Below are 19,967 nucleotides of genomic sequence, written 5' to 3' on the forward strand. Positions count from 1 at the left end.
AAGTCCCCTAGTCTTCAGCCAGAAAATAAACTCATTTTCATTATTACAGTTTTTGATTCAGTTCTTCTCTTCATTTATCCCTCATTGTCCCACATCCAGCCAGCCCCCTTCTTTCATTACATTACCTATCAACTTGTCTTTTAAAACACTGGTCATACCTTACACCCAGTGAAGTGTATGGTATGTCTCTTTACACATCTTGTGCTCCTATGCTTGATATTCATTTCTCATAGCAAAGCAGAGCAACATAGCCCTGCTTATCTTCTCTGTGCTGTATCCAGAATTTTCTCTCTGTCTCTGTTCCTTCAGTCCTAATAACCCTAACACTTTTGTGAAATTACACTGACTGGATTCCTGAAAGAGATCTTAGATTTGAAAGGGAGGTGGGTGGTGTCAAGGCATGGATTGATGAGATGGCTCTAGTTGGGTGGTGTGACATGTGCTTATGTGTCTGGTTCTCCTTACAGTGGTGAAATTCCAGCAGAGATTTGTGTTTCCAGTACAGTTTGGTGGCCCAATGATAGAACACTGGTGGAATTCCAATCTTACTTTCCAAATTTACACAAAGAAAACCCCACAGTTAAAGGTACTTCAAGTGATTTTGACCTTTGCCTTACCATTTATTCACACTAGGGATTTGGAGCATACTTAAAATTATATTCCTCCCTAAACTAGGAAATTCTCCAGGCTCAAACGATATTAATACTTATGATTGTTGTTTATTATTATAATTTTAAATTTCTAATTGATATTTGTTATAGGCTAGATATTATGCTAAAGGCTGTATGTGAACAACACTATCAAATTTAATCATTAAAACAATTTGTGAATTAGATACCTTATTATCTTCAATCTACAGATGGAAAAAACCAAGATTTAGTGAAGTAACTTGTCTAAGATCACCCAAGCTAATAAAAGACAAAGCCAGGACTCTATCCCGAGTCTTTAGATCCTAAGTTCTTAACCTCTTTACTGTGCTCCCTGCTATGGGGGGTTGTTTGAATTGATACAGGATAATAGCCTTAATTTGAGGCTCTGCTTTCTTTTTTCAGACAGAATACATAAGTTATCCATCCCATATCCAAAGTAATATAATGTGGGTAGCAGTTTTATCAGCTAATTCCAAGTTTATAAAATCCACTTGCAACTGGTACAACAGAAATCAAACTATGTCATGAGCAGTTTTTACTTCCTTCAATTAAAAGAGTAGCTTTTATAATCTTTGACTTCCTCTTTGGTATGGATAGTATGAGGAATGCATCTTGTTTTCTTTTTGTTTATATTTTCAGGAGATCTAAATAATACAAGTTCATTTTGGAAATTATAGCAAAATAGGAAGAGAAGGAAAAACATAATTTCACAACTTCAAGACAGCCTCTCTAAGCATTTCAGTATATTTGCATTGAATCACGTAGTTAAGGCTTTTTTCTAATTATAAAAGAATTATACATGTTTTTAATAGAAAAACATTTTTAAAACACAAAAATCACCTATAATCTCATCACCAATAAATAACTATTGTTAATATTTATGTGTATCTTTTTCAAATGAATACATTATGTATGTAAATCTTTGACAGTATTAGGATAATTTTATATGCAATTTTTATCCTGCTTTTTAAAAATTTAACATTGTCTTGAGGATTTTTATTCATTTTTTTCAAAAATGTAAATCTTTTCCGTGTAATTTTATAAATATGTGAAGGTTTACTATTTATAATTTAATACCCTATTTCTAATAAACATAACGAATATTGTTCATATTATTTCAAATTTTAGTAAACATCATTTTAATAGCTATATATTATTCCATTCTAGAAATGTGCTATAATTAATAATTCCTGAATTTGAACATAAAAATCTCATTGTTAACTTTTAAAATATACATTGTATATAAGCCTCTTATGTATTATTTACTATTTCTTCAGTATAAATTTCCAGAAGTGAAATTACTGGGCCAAAGTGTATGAATATTAAAAGCTTTTTATATTTATTCCTAAATTTCCTGTCCAGAAGTATGTTGCCAGTTTATATTCCCAACTTCAGGCATATGACAGCCCCTGTTTCTCCATAACCTTGTTAGCATCGGGCATGTTTTATAATTTTCCCAGCTTTAATGGCAAGCATTTGCATCATCTTAATTGCACTTTTTATTTTTAAGCGTGAAGTTGAACATTTTTTGTAAGAACTAACTCTTAAAAATAGAAAAAGATAATCTTCTGACCTCCTTGTGACTCATGAAACCCTCTCTAATCTTCCAGGAAGAATTGGTAAAACCCAGAAGGGAGACCAAAATGACAGAATATGGGCTCCCACTTAGAGTTCCCTCAGTCAAATAATTAAGCTACTGACTTCATAAAGCATGGATTCCTTTATAAGTCATCATATGTTGTCACTTCAGTTAAAGTCCCCTGTGGCTTTTCTTTACTTTAACTTAAACTTTTTCTTTCCTTCTTTTCTCAGCCTGAAGTCATTGGGTCTGCATCACTACCTTTGAGAGCTGTCATTCAATCTGAGCTGCTTTCTTTCAGTGACCAGCTTGCAGTGCAACAGGAAAATGGTCAGACTCCACTTGGCCCCCTCAAGGTATGTAGATACACATTCAGGTAGTCAAGTATTTATGGAGCGTGTGTTACTGGCTGGCCGTGAGATTATAGCAGTGAACAAGAAAATCAGCATCTTTGCTCTTGCAGCTTATATTAAAACAGGACAACAAAAGTGCTAGGAAGGGGGCTTCCCTGGTGGCTCAGTGGTTGGGAATCCGCCTGTCAATGCAGGGGACAAGGGTTCAAGCCCTGGTCCCAGAGGATCCCACAAGCCGTGGAGCAACTAGGCCCGTGTGCCACAGCTGCTGAGCCTGAGCTCTAGAGCCCGTGAACCACAACTGCTGAGCCTGCGTGCCACGGCTACTGAGACCCGCGCACATAGAGCCCGTGCTCCGCAACAAGAGAAGCCACCGTAGTGAGAGGCCTGAGCACCGCAACAAGGAGTAGCCCCCATTTGCCGCAACTGGAGAGAGCCCACACACAGCGATGAAGACCCAGTGCAGCCAAAAATAAAAATAAATAAATAAATAAATAAATTTATTTCACGTGTATAATTTTAAAAAAAGCTGCTGCGAAGGAACTAAATGATACAATGTGACAGTAAGTACCTGGGAGGAAGTAGGAGATGGGAAGGTGTCTCTAAGGAGGTGACATTTAAGGTGAGATTTGAAGAATGAGAGGAAGAGGCCACCAAGTAAGCACAGGAAAGATCGTTCCAGAGAAAAGAATGGCACATGCAAAGGTCCTAAAGTGAGAATGGGCTTCACTTCATCAAGGGGCAGAATGTTGCCACAGGATAGTGAGCCAAAAGGGAGATTGGACAGGCAGGCGGGAGCCATGTCGCTCAGAGCTTTGTAGGTCAGAGTAAAGGGTTTAGCTTTTATCCTAAGAGCCAAGAAAGGACATTGAAGCATGGAAGTGACATCTGGTTTACATTTTAAAAGATTACTGGGTAGAGAATATTGTAGGGTGCAGGAGGGAAAATGTTGCGTTCATCCAGAAAAGAAATGATTGACAGTTTGTACTAGAGTAGTGGCAGTGAACAAGAAGAGAAGTGGCTGAGTTTGTGTGTGGTGGGATGAATGCTATGTGTAATTCATCGGAGAGAGGGTTCTGTCCTTTATTCAGAAGCATCATTTTCTTAGGTGGAAGAATTTTTTGTTTTTTAGAGCTTGCCCTAATCATTTTCTTTTAACTGAAGTATAGTTGATGTACAATATTATATAAGTTACAGGTGTACAATACAGGGATTCACAATTTTTAAACATTATCTCCATTTATAGTTATAAAATATTGGCTACATTCCCTGTGTTGTACAATGTATCTTTGTTGCATATTTTTTACATAATAGTTTATATCTCTTAATCTGCTACTTCTGTATTGCTCCTTCCCACTTCCCTCTCCCCACTGGTAACCACTAAGTAGTTCTGTATATCTGTGAGTCTGTTTCTTTTTTGTTACATTCACTAGTTTGTTTTATTTTTAGAGTCCATGTATAAGTGATACAGCATTTGTCTTTCTCTGTCTGACTTGTTTCACTTAGCATAATACCTGTAAGTCCATCCATGTTGTTGCAAATGGCAAAACTTTTATTCTTTTTTATGACTGAATAGTATTGCATTGTATATGTACAATGTCGTCTTTATTCATTCATCTGTTGATGAACACTTAGGTTTCTTCCATATCTTGGCAGTTGTAAATAATGCTGGTATCATTGGGGTGCATATATCTTTTTGAATTAGTGTTTTTGTTTCTTTCATATATATACCCAGGAGTGGAATTTCTCATTCATATGGTAGTTCTATTTTTAGTTTTTTGGGAAACCTCCATACTGTTTTTGACAGTGGCTGCACCAATTTACATTCCTGTTAGATGGAAGAATTTGAATGTGTGGCTTCACTATAGCTTTGTCCTGTTGTACTGGCGAGCTTTTGAAATCATCACAGCCATACATAAAACATTTCCATGACTCCTCATCACCCAGAGGATAAATACAGGGCATACCATATGACCCCACCTGACCACTGCAGCTTTCTCTGTTCCAGCTTCCCTACCAATAGCCATGTCAAACTATGTAAAGAATTGCTAAAGTATTGTGTTGGGTTATGCATCCATGCTTTTGTTCTTGATTTTCATGCTGCTTCCTCTTCTTGGAAGCCCTCTCTGCCCTCTTCCTGGCCTTCTTAGTAATAGATACCATTTAATTTTAAAAACTTGTTTGACTACCATTGCAAAAAATTAACATCACATTATTCTTCCACTACCAAAGTTTTATTTTTTGCTTTCCTAGTTCATTCTAGACTGCAAGGTTTATAATCAGAAAGGGGTAATAAATAGAGTTGATGGGCTAGAAATTGTTTCTGTCCTGGCTTTGTTGAGAGAAGTACTGTTCTAAATAGATTGCTGTCTATATTCAATAGAGCAAAAGAACTTTGCTGTGGGTTTTAAATAAAAGGAGCTGCAAGTCCCCTTTATCTCTAGTAATTCAGCCTCGTAATAGTGACCACTTCCATTCTTCATCATTTATCCCACATCCTTTTTTACTTTTTAACATTTTAAACTTTTAAAAATAACTTCAAACTTAAAGAAAAATTGCAAAAATAGTACAAAGAACTCATATACCCTTTACCTGGACTCAGCAATTATTTGTCGTATTTGCTTTATAATTATCTACCTCTTCTGTCTCTTTCTCTCTCTCTTTTCGTCCCCCTCCCCACACTCTCTCTATACACATACACACACAATTTCTTTCTGAACTATTTGAGAATATGTTACAGACATTAAACCTCTTTCTCCCTAATTTCTTGTGTGTATTTTCTAAGAACAAAGGCAACATCGTACATAATGCTGTACAGTTATAAAGATCAATTTAACAGCAATAGTATATTCTGTCTGTAGTCCATACTCAGATTTCACCAACTATGCCAATACTTCCCTTTGTAGCATTTTTTTTCCAGTCCAGGATCATGCATTGCGTTTATTTATTTATTTTAATGAGTTAAATTTATTTTATTACCTTTATGCATATGATATGTGATAGAGCTAAAGATCACAGGGTAGGGCTTCCCTGGTGGCGCAGTGGTTGTGAGTCCGCCTGCCGATACAGGGGACATGGGTTTGTGCCCCGGTCCAGGAAGATCACACATGCCGCAGAGTGGCTGAGCCCGTGAGCCATGGCCACTGAGCCTGTGCGTCCGGATCCTGTGCTCCGCAATGGGAGAGGTCACAACAGTGAGAGGCCTGTGTACCGCAAAAAAAAAAAAAAAAAAAAGATCACAGGGTAGCTAATTCTGAAGAAGGAATGAACCTTTAAACAATTAATTAACCTCAATTTACATAATGGTCTTATTATTTGCATAGCTAATGGTAGGGTTTGATTATAGGCCATTAACAGTCATTAATAAGTGAAAGTGTGTCAGAAATACTACACGGGTTTGTATCTTAGACTCAAGAAGCAAACACCCATTGCATTTAAATGTCATCTCTCTCTAATCTCCTTTGGCCTAGAACAGTTCTGCTGCCCTTCTTTGTCTTTTAGTACTTTGATATTTTTGAAAAGTAAGGCCAGTTACTTTGTAGAATGTCCTCCATTTGGGGTTTATCTGAATCACTTATTACTATGATATTTGAAAGAATATTATTTCTAACTTCACCATTTACTCCATCATTCCCTGTGCATTTATTAATTGGCATTCTACTACATAGAAGAGTTGTCCCTTCTCCCTTACTTATTTATATTGGTATGGACTCATGGATTCTTACGTTATTCAAAAGGTTATAATCCACTAGTAGTATTATTCATTTTGAAACTCAGCTTGTCCTGGATTTGTCCAGAGGGAGCCCCTTCAACTGGATTCTGTGTCCTTTAAATATGTCTCCATTCTCTTCTGAGCACTTATTTATGGCACAAGATGATGTTTTAGGCTCATCTTGTATTATTAATAAATCATCTGCCTAGCTTTTCTTAGTCCTGGTAAGGTGATGTATGTGCAGTCTATTAGTGTTCCTACTATTGTGGTATTTGAGGATGAATTAATTTATATCCTAACAATCTGATGCTGCTCCTGGCTCCAAAATTCTGTTTCTGATTCTAGAAAATATTCCTATTAACTCTCTTCCTTTTATGTTCTATAGGTAACTGTGGAGCTTGTTATAGATAACAAGGATTTCGCTGATGTCAATACAAAGTTAAGTAGCAACACCCAACATAGCCCACTTTGTGCTCTTACAAGTCCAGATAAGACACTGCCAGAACCTAGTCAACATGTTACCTGTACCAAAAATCCACAGAACCTCAATCAAATTCATGAAGAAACTGTAAAGAAAACACAGAATTTGGTGCTCCCCATCCCAAAGTCACCAAGCCCTGTTGTACCAAGTCCTTCAACCTTCACGGCTGTGCCAGCCTCTCACAATTTGATAAATCAGATAAATGTGTCAACAAAAGAAAGTGCTTTGCTGTTGCAGGTGCTATTGATGGTGCCAGGTGGGAAAGATTTCATTACTGGAGAATCTGAGAAACAACCATCATGCAATGTTTATTTAAATTGTAAGCTCTTCAGCACAGAAGAAGTCACCAGATCTGTCATCGCATGGGGCACAACAAAACCAGTCTTTAACTTTTCTCAGGTAACTTTGTACATGTCTTAACATTCCATATGCATTAAGGATGAAGGCAGGAGTTGGGGAGGGGACAGAAGTATGTTTCCCAAATCATAATTCCATTGTAAAAAACAACGAGAATTTTCAGACTGGAGGTGCTTTTATAATTATCTGGTATGCAGATCCAATCCCAGTATTGTATGGGAAGAGGAAAAGATGTTGCCAACATTTTAAAACGTTTTGTGTGTCTATTTCTTTCTATTCTATCTCAGTTGATATGGTTTCCCACTGTTTCTTTTGCCTGAATTCTGAGTTCTGTTCCTTTCTGCTTCCTCTAGGGCTTTGATCAGTTGAACTTCCTTCTTTCTTTTCTGTTTCTCCAATCTCTCCTTCTTTATTTTATTTATTTATTTTTCCTCAATCTCATTTATTCCTCCACTGATTTCAGTACTCATCTTACTTGATTTCTCAGTAGAATTTGATACTATCGCTTAAATTGTTTCCTTTCTTGACTTTCATAACTCTCTCCTCTTATTTTCTTCCTGACTCAAGAACTGTTTTTTTTTTCAGTCATTGGGCCAGCAGGAAAACTTGGAAAAGAGTCGTGATCCCAGTACTTCTTCCTCTCTCCTACTTTTAAATATTAGTGTTCCTATTCATTACTCTATCCTTGGCATTCTTCCAAACCAACCCTCTTTTCCCCATGGTCGCTACATCTACTTCCATAGCTTCAGTTGTGTGAAGATGACTTCGAAATCCACACTTCTTTCAGGCCAGGCATTTCCATGTAGTTTCAGATCTCTGTGTCTAACTGCCTGTTGGTCATCACCACCTGGATATCTCAAAAGCACTTTCCTCTTGGCACCTAACACATCACCTGGCAAATTGCAGGTATCCAATAAAGATGTGTAAATGGAAGAAGAAATTCAGATGTATTCAAATCTGAATTTATTATTCACTCCAAATCTGTTCCTCCTCCTCCTGTCTGCCCTAATTCATATTATAATTTACTCAGAAACCCAAGCAGAACCTAAAAGTTGTCCTTGAGTCTTTCTTACATAAAGATTCACCAAATCCAGTAGATGTTGCAAACTTAATTATCTCTGGAATAAATTCTCTTATCTCCACTCCATTGCCACTGCTTTCATTCAGACCCTTACTCTCATTCCACCTAGCCTTCAGACTGTCCTGTTTCTTGTCTCTCCCTGTCCATTTCTTCCTCTGTGCACCAACAGGAATGATCTTTCTAAAACACTAACCTGAATATTTTACTCTCCTGCTGAAAGCCTTTCGGTGATTACCCGTAGCCTTCAGGATAGAATCTACCTATACTTCTCCAGTCTCGACTCAGGCCACTCTTCACACTAGATAGTCCAGCTGTGCTCAGCTACTTGCATTTCCTGAATATCCTCTTTTCCTACCTGTGTCCCAGAAGCCCTATCTATATGAGTTTGGTCCTCAGAGAATTCATGCCATTTTGTATTTGGCTTTTATGTGTTTGTCTCTAACACAAGACTGTGGCTTTAGACTGAGGATAACAGAGTGGGTTTTATTTTGACGTCTTCAGCTCCTAGCACTGTACTTGGCACACAGATAGGCTTTAGTAAATGCTTGTTGAATAAAAGTATAAATTAATACTTTGTCTCAGATGTGGAGTTTTGTTTTGTTTTTTCCCCCCCCGGCTGTTCCTCTCCCCAGGTGATTCCTGTCTCTCTGTCTTCCAAATGCCTGGAAAGGCTTAAGAACAATGTGATGGTAATTGAAACTTGGAACAAGGTGCGGAGCCCAGGACAGGACAAGCTGCTCGGGCTGGTGAAACTCCCCCTCCATCAGTTTTACATGTCATTCAAGTAAATAGGACCTTTTGAAGTATTCTTTTTTTACATCTTTAACTTTGTATGAACTGAAGAGGAATATTTGTGGTTTGCAAACATGAACAACCCAATAATTCCTTGGAGGACTTTTCTCAATTTCACCACAGTTGCTACTCTTTCTCCTATGTTATAGCAGTATTACAGATACTGCTTTCCATGTTTTAGGCCCTAAGCTAAGAACTTTACATATATCAAGTCATTTTAATCCCCACAACAGTCCTTCATGAGGCAGGTAAATTTTATTTCCCCTGTTTTATACATGAGTTAACAGAGGCACAGGGAAGTTAAATAACTTGTCATATATATTGTAAGTAGTGGAACCAGGGTTAGAACCCAGAGAGTCTGCCTCTGTAGTCCACTCTCCTCACCAAGAAACTCAACTGCCAAGTTATCACCTCAAATACTGATGGTGTATCTCTCTGTCACAAACTTCAGTTAGTATTGTTCACATCAGCCATTTGCAAGATATCTGTACTGTGCATTGTTTCTTAGACCTTCAGATTTGATTGCTGTACCTCACTTATCACTACTCAAAACCTAGATGGGGTATTGATTTATCTGAAGATTATTTCTATCCTCAGTACAGACTGTTCATTTTTTTGTTTCAAGATAGTGATTTTTAATTATTTTAAAACTGACCTCTTTCAGCCTTCTCATGGTTCTGTGTTTTAAATGCTGTATTTTACATTTTGCAAAGAGCACTGTTGTGGGCACTGTCTATAGAAATGGCTCACTGTCATGTGAGCCTTTCTATAACCCCAAGAAGTATTGTCATTATCTCCATTATACAAATGAGGAAACTTATTTAACTTGGAGATGTCAGCCTCTCTGGCTTTGTTTTCATCATCTGTAAAATGAGGGTGATGACAGATCTCCTATCTCCCTCTTGGAGCAGTTGTGAGGATCCAGTGAGAAAATAAACGGGTAAGCCTTCAGTGAACAGTTAAGTACTTATATGATGGTAACATTGGGAAGCCTGGTCAGGCTAAGGAGTGCTGCTGGAATCATGGATGTCATTGTCAGCTGTAAGCTTTTGGCTTTTTCCCCTTTTTTTGTTGTGGTATTAGTTTGGTCTGGTATTCCTCTTCCCTTCTCATTTCCTTAGACCCCATTCATTGCCGAGAGAGCATAAAGTGATAATAGCTATCAATTACTAAGCACTTATCATGTTGGTATTTTATATTTGTTATCTCAGTTTAGTCCTAACAACAGCCCTTTGATGGAAGTTTTATTACCTACATTTTACAGATGTGGAAACAGACTTTTAAAACTTATATTGATTACTTAGAGTCATAGAGCAAGTAAGAGGCAGATCTGAGATTCAGCATGGTGTAATGAAGAATATTTGGACTTTTTTCTCATCTGTGAATAGTGGATAGTAGCAACCTTTGCTGTGTTAGAAGGATTATAGAAACATTGTAAAGTGCTTACCACATAGTAAGTACTCAGTAAATGGCCGATATTATTTGTAATATTACTCAAATCTTACCTGCCAGACTCTAAAATCTATACTTTTTCTAGCTGAGCACACTGCCTACCTCTAAAATAATGCTATTCAGCAAGCCTTGGGGCCATGATGGTACAGAGATAAGTTAGACACATTCCCCCCGCCTGTCAAATTGCTGAGTTTGGAACTTATCTGCCTGGTCATTTTTATTTGATGGATTATGGATAGAATCATATATTTTTTTGAACCACAATTACTTTTCTAGTTGTAGATCCTTTTTTTTAAAAAAATTTTTTTGAGGAATTGGTATACTGTTTTGTTTGTGTTTTTTTGTTTTTATTTATTTTTGGCTGTGTTGGGTCTTCGTTGCTGCACGCGGGCTTTCTCTAGTTGCGGCGAGCGGGGGCTACTTTTCGTTGCAGTGCGCATGCTTCTTATTGCAGAAGCTTCTCTTGTTGTGGAGCACGGGTTCTAGGTGCGCGGGCTTCAGTAGTTGTGGCTCGCAGGCTCTAGAGCACAGGCTCAGTAGTTGTGGCACATGGGCTGAGTTGCTCCACGGCATATGGGATCTTCCCGGACCAGGGCTCGAACCCGTGTCCCCTGCATTGGCAGGCGGATTCTTAACCACTGTGCCACCAGGGAAGTCCCTGTAGATCCATTTTAACAAACTGAGAAAACAAGCCAAGTAAGAAATGAAGCAACTCTATGACATGATTGATGACTGTTACTTACTCATGCACAATTTCTCTCCCTTTAGAGATCCCAAGATTTCTCGCCTGCTGCTTGATGCTCAGTATCCAGTTGTTGCTGTCGACAGCTACATGCCTGTGATTGATGTGTTCTCAGGCCACCAAAATGGGAGTCTTCGAGTCTTTTTAGCTATGGGTTCTTCAGATCAGATAATAGCACTGCAAAGATTAAAGAATGAAGAAGGAACACTTCCTCCCTTCAACCCCAGGCCAGCCCATCTCCTGGACCAGCCATCTGTAGCATCTGTTGCTATGGTAGTGACTAAACACTTGATTGTTTACAAAAAACATAATCTTATTTTAAGGCTAAAAGGTGATGTTTTGATACATGCATATGCTGTGAAATGATTATCACAATCAAGCTAATTAACATATCAATCATTTTATCTGGTTACCTTTTGTGTGTGTTTGATGAGGACACTTAAGATCTACTCTCTTAGCAAATTTCAAGCACCGTAATCTCATTTTATCTTGCGTGTTTTAATGAAACCATTGCCCCAGATTCTTATTTCAATAGTGAAAGGCTCAACAAAAGAATATACTTGCACTTCAATGCTTGCTGTAGCTCAAAAGAATCATTGGTATTTTTCTTTCTTTGTTTAAATGGATACCTGTGTCCCTCTGAGCTCCTTGAATTTATAAAGAAAATGTAATTGGACAACCAGATCTTAATCCTCTAATTTACTAAATTGCCTTTTTAAAAAAATTGAAGTGAACCTAAATCTGCTCTAAAAAAATAGTCTTAATGAAAAAAAAAAGAAAAGGTAATCTGGGGGAAAAAATGGGGATGGAGATGAAGAGTGATCCCAAATGTAAACCAGCAAAATATTCTGTTTCTTGACCAAATCCATGTTGGAAAGTTAAAGTGAAGTTCCTTGCTTTTCTACTAATAACTTAAAAGTTATTTGTTCTGTACAGTGCTGTTCAATTGAGAAAGCACATTGACATACTTTATCATGTTTATTCCCCTAACAACTACATGAGGTAGGTCATTGTCATTCTCTTTTTTAGGTGATGAAACAGAATCAGAGAGGTTATGTTACTCATCCAGGGTCACACAGCTAAGAATGGGAGAATTGGTGTTCAGACAGAGGTCTTCTGACTCTAAGTCCACTGTATCATGTCCTCCTCTATCTTACATTTGATGTCTTTATTAGTATAGCCAAGTCTCAGTGTCCACACCATTTAAGTATGTTATGTTTTTTAATATGAATGACAAATTTGATATCTCTAACAGAGAAAGAACTATTAAGAAAATACCTATTAGTAGGTTATTGGTTTTTGTTTTTGTTTTGTTTGTTATTGTTTATTTGTTATGAACTCTAAACTTTTTCTATTATATATTTATCATATTAGTAGTAGAAGTGCCTTCAGTAACAGTGTATTCACTACCTCCCCATTAATAAACAGTCTCAGTGTTATTTCTAACTTCATTAGAAATAATAATTAAGGACTTCCCTGGCGGTCCAGTGGTTAAGACTCCACGCTCCCAGTGCAGGGGGCACGGGTTCGATCTCTGGTCAGGGAAGATCCACATGCCATGTGGCACGGCCAAAAATAATAATAATAATAAAGTAAATGAAAACTTGTTTCAAATATGTGTTCTTTGTCCTATTAAGGAAATAGCCTTCTGTTTTTAGTGTACGAAGAATCAGGAACATCTGATTAAATTTTATCAAATGCCTTTTTAGCCTTTATTGAGATAGTCACTTTTTTTCCTTCCTCTATTAATGCACTCTATTACATTTATGGATTTCCTAATATTGACCCAGTCTCACAGCCTAGAGTGAGTCCTGCCTGATCTGATTACAGTGAACAGTTGTGAGATTTATACACAATGAAAATTAAGTATCTGTTCTAGTATCAGCCAATTATGCTTATTTCTTTGTCTATTCTCAGACTTCATAGAGAAGCATGAATACGCTATACAAATTACTCTTTAAAGCTCCCCAGTATCTCTGTTTCGTTTAATAGGCAGGGGACCAAGGAAATGGATTGATGGAGCACCACTTTGAACTCCTTATAGACAAGATTAAAGGGCTCGCCCCTCTTCAGGCAACAGTCTGGGGAGAAGCAGATTGTTATGTCCAGTACTACTTTCCAGTTCAAGACCTGCAACCCAGTGTGCTGAAAGGACCTGAGTTCCTTGAAAATGGTAGGTTTGGGAGATTAGGCTTTCTCATTCTTGTGTGGCTCTTTTATTGAATATGCTTAGGAATTTTTTTTCCTGAGTCAGTTTTATGTTCCTCAGTATTTCCAGCCTTACCTGGGCAGTACAGGAGATAGCCTGAGTTTTTACTTTTCTTAAATTGTTTTTTAATTTAATTTTGATTTGATTTCAAATTTATGGAAAAGTTACAAAAATAGTACAAAGAACTTCTGTATACCCTTTACCTAGGTCCATGAGTTATTTACACTTTGTCTCATTTTGTATCATTTACATGCCTACTCACTCTTATCATCTATTAACATACAGTTGATTCTCATTATCCACTGTAGTTATATTCTATAAAGTCATCAAGAGCACTGAATTAAGAGAATACCAAACCATTGCTCCTGGGGGAAATACGTACATATACATATCTCACATAGATCATAATCTTAAATCCTATAACAATTCATCCTCATAGATTCTATTTTCTTTATTTTACAGAAGAGAAAACAAGGTTCAGAGTGTTAATGGCTGAGGCCGCCCCACTAACAAGTGCCAAGGTTGGCATTCAAACACTGTCCAACTGGCCCCAGAGCCAGAGCCCCTGCACTACATTGCACTGTCCCTTGCCATCCCATCCTCTGGTCATCTCTGAGAGCTAAAACAAGAAGACAGTGTCACCTTGTTTGATCTCAGCTGGGAATGAGCAAGTTGGGTGACTCAAATTGTCTGCTATTCTGAGCATGTCCTTGAATAACCGTGAAAGTGCTGCCAGTATTGGTTTTGAGGTTCAAATTATGGACTTGTATCTGGGATATATTGATATAAAGAACTCTTACAAATCAGTAATGAAAAGACAACCCAATTTAAAAATGGGCAAAGGATCTGAATGGACACTTCTCTAAAGATATACAAATGGTCAATAAGTACATGAAAAGATGCTTAACATCATTGGTTGTTTGGGGGATAAAGATCAAAACCACCACAAGATACCACTTCACACTCACTGAGGTGGCTATAATTTTTTTAAAAACAGACTAGGGCTTCCCTGGTGGCGCAGTGGTTCAGAGTCCGCCTGCCGATGCAGGGGACGTGGGTTCGTGCCTCGGTCCGGGAAGGTCCCAGATGCTGCGGAGTGGCAGGGCCCGTGAGCCATGGCCACTGAGCCTGCGCATCCGGAGCCTGTGCTCTGCAACGGGAGAGGCCACAGCAGTGAGAGGCCCGCGTACCGCAAAAATAAAATAAAATAAAAAGACTAATAAGTGTTGGTAAGGAAGTGAAGAAGTTGGAACTCTTACACGTTGTCTACCAACAAAGGAATCTCTTCTGTATTATCATGGCATCTCAGGGGACCAGAGCTGCTAGGGAAATGGACCTTGGTAGGAGTAATACAGTCAGAAGATACAGATTCCTGTTCCAGGTCTGTGACCTACTAGCTCTAAGACCTTTGGGTTGACTATGTAACATCAAGGTATCATATCCTCATCTGTATAGTAGGAGAAATAATACCGGCTTTGTTTTCTTTGCAGGAGTATTGTGAGGATAAAATTGAACAATACTGAATATTAACATACTGTAAAACTACATATAAAACGCTTCTTTTATTTATTTATTTATTTAGGCTGCGTCAGGTCTTAGCTGCGGCTTGCGGGATCTTTCGTTGCGGTATGTGGGCTTCTCTCTAGTTGTGGTCTGCAGGTTCCAGGGCATGCAGGCTCTGTAGTTGCGGCACGTGGGCTCTAGTTGTGGTGCGTGGGCTCAATAGTTGGCAGTGCGCGGGCTTAGTTGCCCCACGGCATGTGGGATCTTAGTTCCCCAACCAGGGATTGAACCCACGTCCTCTGCATTGGAAGGTGGATTCTTAACCATTGGACCACCAGGGAAGTCCCTGTAAAACACTAAGTGATGTGTTGGATTATTCTGAACTGCTTTTCTTTTCCAAAGGATTCACTCTGAAGCCTTTCAGATCTGCAACCACACTCTGCATTCCAGACCCCATCTTTAATAGTGAGCACCGTCACTCTCTCCTGTTGCCAGCTGAAATTCCAGTGCAAAGGCTCCTACTCAGTGCCTTCTCTGCACACGGGCTTGTACCTGGAGGTGGAGTCCAGTTTGAAATCTGGTGCAGGTACAGTGTGGAGAACCCATGCCTGTGCCTAGGAAGGAAGTGCACAGTCACAGAGCATCCTTCCCTTAATTAGCCCAGGTTGAATTATAAGCAAGCAAAGAGCCCCCTTCTGCCCTGTTTAATATTATTTAGGTTTGATAATGACTCTTATCCAGATTTTACTGAAATCTGTTCAGTTATTAGACTCTCGGGAGCAGTTGTATCTCATACTTCTAACCACTACTTACATTTGGAAGAGAAGTTTTAGTTTTATCTCCTACTGTCACTTAAATGTATCAGTCACCTTTTTTCTGCTTCTCTTTCTGCCTTATATAGTTCAGGCCCTCACTATATCATGCCTAAATTATTGTAATACCCTCTTAACTGGTCTCCCCACTTCTAGAATCGCTTCTTGTAATCCGTTCTTCCCACCACCAGAAGAGTGGCCTTTGTAAAATATAATTCCACTCATGGCACAGACTTCGGCAGATTTCCAGGAAAGATAATGGCATGAATACAGATGTTTAACCTCCCCCTTTGCATCCTCACCCCCAAGAAACCAATTAAAATAATTTTAATGTGAGGAGGAAATAGAGTAGGTACTAACAGATCCTCATCACCCCTTCAAATTTGAGGGGCATGGGCCTGAAGCCATAGAAGAGATTGGAACTGCACTACTTAGAACCACTTGTGCTGCAGGATGGATGCTTTCAGGAGTGGCAACTCCCAAAGGGCCAAGCCAGATGCAGATTCCTCAAACAGAAAACCTGTGAGAAGCTGGGCTTTGTCTTGAACACAGGGTATAATTTATGGGGTTCTTCCTCCAAGTAATGGGCAGTAAATCCAGCCAGACACAACCACAGCTGTATACCAGAAATACAGAACAATCAGGCACCAAAGATAACTAGATACTGAAAGCTGATCCCTGGGGCAGAGTGAATTATTCATCCACCTTATTCTTTCAACTGACAGTTTGTGCTTTTGTGGCTTACAGGTACTATTATCCTAATGTGAGAGACCAGATGGTCGCCAAAGGAACCTTGCCATTATCGAGGATCTGTGCCATTGTAACCATGCAGCACCGTGAGGATGTGGGAATACAGACCTTTAATCTCCCTTTAACCCCCAGGCTTGAGAATAGGAATGAACTAAGGAACCAATCATCAGGTAATTGAAGACTAGTTTATCTTTCCCTAGCATATATAAATATCCCTTTTCTCTTGTAAATTAGTGATTCTTCACATTTTGTAGTACTTACCCTTTTAAGAATCTGATAAAAACTATGAGACACCTTCCCTTAGAAAAAGAGTGTAGAATATACACTGCAAATTTTGTATATAATTTTAGAAAATTCATAGTTATGTAGACTCTGTATATAAATGTTGCTTGTCTCATCTCACCTTTAACTTCAGCAAGCATTTGATAAGCCCTCATGGCATAAAACCTAAGTCTCATATAGGTGTACTCAGAGAATTATTATTCCAAGGCAACATGATGTAGGATTGGAAGAATATAGTCAGCATGAACTGGAAATTCACTGTGAGGGAGGAAGAAGTCAGGATTTAAAGTTAGAAGGGATTAGTTAGAATTTAGAGTTTTCAATTACATCCTAATGGTTTCAGCTGGATGACCCACCGTCCAGATACATCATGAATAACTAGAATTAGCCTTCTAAATCAAGTTACTGTTCATTCTTACCGGAGAGTATCTGCCCATACAAAAGGTTTTATCTTGCTATGATTAAGATTGAGTTGTTCCTCCTGACCCTCACTGATCAGCTTGTTCTGTTGTTCCTAAAAGCTTTCCCTGAAATGTGATAGAATTTTTATAAAAGGATGGCATGTAAAGGTGTTTAAGGTGGTGGCAGTAGGAGGGTGACAGAAATATATGAGTGCAAAAACCTTTTAAAGGTTTAAAAAAGAAGAAAGGTTAGAGTCCATCTCAATTCTATAAAAATAACTGGGATTAAGTTCTGCCTCTGATAGTTAATGTGATTTTGGCAAGCAGTTGAATCTCTGAGCCATAGTTTCTTGGATATAAAGTGAAAATAGTGACATCTGTTCTGCTTTATTAATCCTAAAGTACAATAATATAATGTGATTCTGACCACAGACAGATTGTTTCACTGCTAAGGCCCCATATTGTTCATTAGGATTATAGTGTTTATCCTCTTCCTTCCTTCCTGACTAGACTTGGGGTTTGGTAGAACAGAGATTATTCCAACCAACCTTCTTTTCATTTTTCCTTTTGCCCTCATTCTTTAGGTTTACTGGATGTGGGCCTAAGGTACAGGTGTACTCCAAGGACAGCAGAGGGAGTTCTTGCAGCCCGAGCCGTCTGCATCTCAGTCCAGATTATCAGAGCCTGTGGTTTGCAAGCAGCAGCCAAGTAAGTTCACTTTAGAAAAGCAATTCTCAAAGCAAACCTTTCTCCACTGCAGTCCACATGATATGTGATGCCCAAATAACGTAAAACTTTCTTGCATACAATTTCCAGTTTATTAAACACAACTCTACTCTTTTTCTCTTAAGAAAGCATGTAGGAATATAAGTGAATAAATCACTTGCAAATTTTGCTGTTTTAACTGTTATTAGCAATTTCGTTCCTTGACCTTGTCCAGCGATTTTATCCTCTACTCTACTTACCCTCTTATTCCCAAGGTCAGACCCTATGCCCACCAACCATGCCAGGACCAGTCACCACTACACCTCCTCAATAGTCTCTCATGTTCAATCTCTGAGTACCACCTCCTATTTTTCTAGCTTATTCCCCTTTAGTCTGTTCTCAATACAGAAGCCAGTGATCTTATGAAAACTTAAATCAGGTCTTGACACACATCTACTTAAAACCCACCAATGCCTTTCCATCTCATTCAGAGTAAAAGCCAGAGTCTTTAAAATGGCCGTAAGACCCCACATGATCTGACCCCGTTATCTTTATGACCTCCTCTCTTCCTGGTAGTTGCTGCTCTACTCACTCCACCCCAGGCACTGGCTTTCTTGTTACTTCTGAACACACCATGCTCTTTTTCCCCTCAAGGCCTTTGTCTTGCTATTTTCTCTGCCCAAAACACTGTTTCTGTGTTTCTGCATGGCCCTCTCTTCCCTCCTTCAGGTCTTCACTCATTCTTCTCTCTAATTTGGACGTTCTTCCTCCTTTTGTCCTCTAAACAAGCTTCTGTTTTCTTCAAGACTTTGCAGCCTTCCTCTGTCTCTCCTACATGTAGATAGAATTGGTGCTTTGTCCTTTGTCTCTTAGCACCTTGGTTGCAGCACATATCACTCTGTTTCAATTATTTGCATACATGAGTTTTCCTTACCTAGGCTGTGAGTTCCTATAGACACAGGTACTGCCTGAACTCCTCTCTGTCCCTGCCACCACATAGCATAGTTCCAGCACGTATCAGGTGCCCAGTAAGGAGAACTAGATCACGATCCTGAGGCAGACTAGCTCACTTTGGACATGAATTCAAGAAAGAGGCAAGTGCTCCTTAACTTCAGATTATTTACCTTTAACTTCATAGTCGCTAAATAACTAATGGGATTACTTCCGTGTGAGATCTGACACTGAAGTAGCTGGTAAAATGTTCAGTCTAATTAATATTTTTCCTCACTAAATTCTCCAAACAGACTTTTCCAATAATTGCTTGAGAACATCTTAGTGTTAATGAGATGCCAGGGCAGTTTTTTAATCATATTTTCCCATATATTCAAACTCTTGATGGTTTCTCATTGTCGGTAGCAGTGGTTTCCTAATTTTAATTTTACATTCCTATTAATAAAAAAAATAAAAATTTAGCATACTCTCTAAATATGTGTATACTTATTCATGTATAAGTCATCTTCATGTACTACTACACTAATATATATACTATAAAATATACCAGAGAGTAGTAAAACTTTAATATATGAGATAACAACTCTAGAAGTTTTAATAATTTTTTCCTATGCTCAAATAGTTTACCCTATGAACCCCCTAGATTGTACTCACTCCACTTTAGGGTGGTGGTCAACAACAGGATAAGGTCCAACCTGCTTGCTCAACGTGGTATTTAAGACCCTTCAAAATATCTTAATCTGAGTCTTGAAAGAAGAGTAGGAGTTAATCATAATGCCCAAGAAAGCTGAAGACTATTCTGGTCAAAGAGAAGAACATGTGCAAAGGCCATGGAGGCATGAAACTTGTGTATAATGGAGTACCTGTTCTGGGTAAGACCCAGCCCAGGCCAGAATTCCTAAACATGGTGTTAAATTAACTACTGTTTAATTGACAGAGAAGGACTTGGAATTTCGATACTCAGTAGACCTCAGAGAGACTGAGTAATGGATAAGAAACTCAGTTGCTTTTCTCTCTGGGAACTCACAGGGAAAGTCAGATTAGATGGCAGGCAGTTTTTTGTAAGTCCCGCATTGGGTCTGTGTTGCGCTTTTAAGAAAAAAGGGCAAGAAGCCAGACCAGTACAATGGAGTATCCTTGTAGTATCACTCTAGT

At 38.5% G+C, this 19,967-nt stretch overlaps 1 protein-coding gene across 6 annotated transcripts in view; it reads left to right on the forward strand.

Moving 5' to 3' along the window:
- C2CD3 (C2 calcium dependent domain containing 3) overlaps positions 1 to 19,967 on the forward strand; it is a 130,666-nt gene that overhangs the window by 51,228 nt on the left and 59,471 nt on the right. For 5 of the 6 annotated variants that reach the window (XM_029209643.1, XM_029209645.1, XM_029209648.1 and 2 more), the window contains 9 exons: positions 468 to 586; positions 2,463 to 2,585; positions 6,680 to 7,174; positions 8,846 to 8,997; positions 11,226 to 11,472; positions 13,192 to 13,372; positions 15,314 to 15,497; positions 16,471 to 16,643; positions 17,741 to 17,864. In XM_029209643.1, the coding sequence (XP_029065476.1) occupies positions 468 to 586; positions 2,463 to 2,585; positions 6,680 to 7,174; positions 8,846 to 8,997; positions 11,226 to 11,472; positions 13,192 to 13,372; positions 15,314 to 15,497; positions 16,471 to 16,643; positions 17,741 to 17,864 (1,798 nt within the window). The remainder of the gene's footprint in view (positions 1 to 467; positions 587 to 2,462; positions 2,586 to 6,679; positions 7,175 to 8,845; positions 8,998 to 11,225; positions 11,473 to 13,191; positions 13,373 to 15,313; positions 15,498 to 16,470; positions 16,644 to 17,740; positions 17,865 to 19,967) is intronic. The other variant, XM_029209647.1, reaches the window with a different exon arrangement.

Source organism: Monodon monoceros, unplaced genomic scaffold, assembly GCF_005190385.1.
Source record: "Monodon monoceros isolate NGI ecotype Baffin Bay Population unplaced genomic scaffold, NGI_Narwhal_1 Super_Scaffold_7, whole genome shotgun sequence".
In the NCBI taxonomy this organism is placed as follows: Eukaryota; Metazoa; Chordata; class Mammalia; order Artiodactyla; family Monodontidae; genus Monodon; species Monodon monoceros.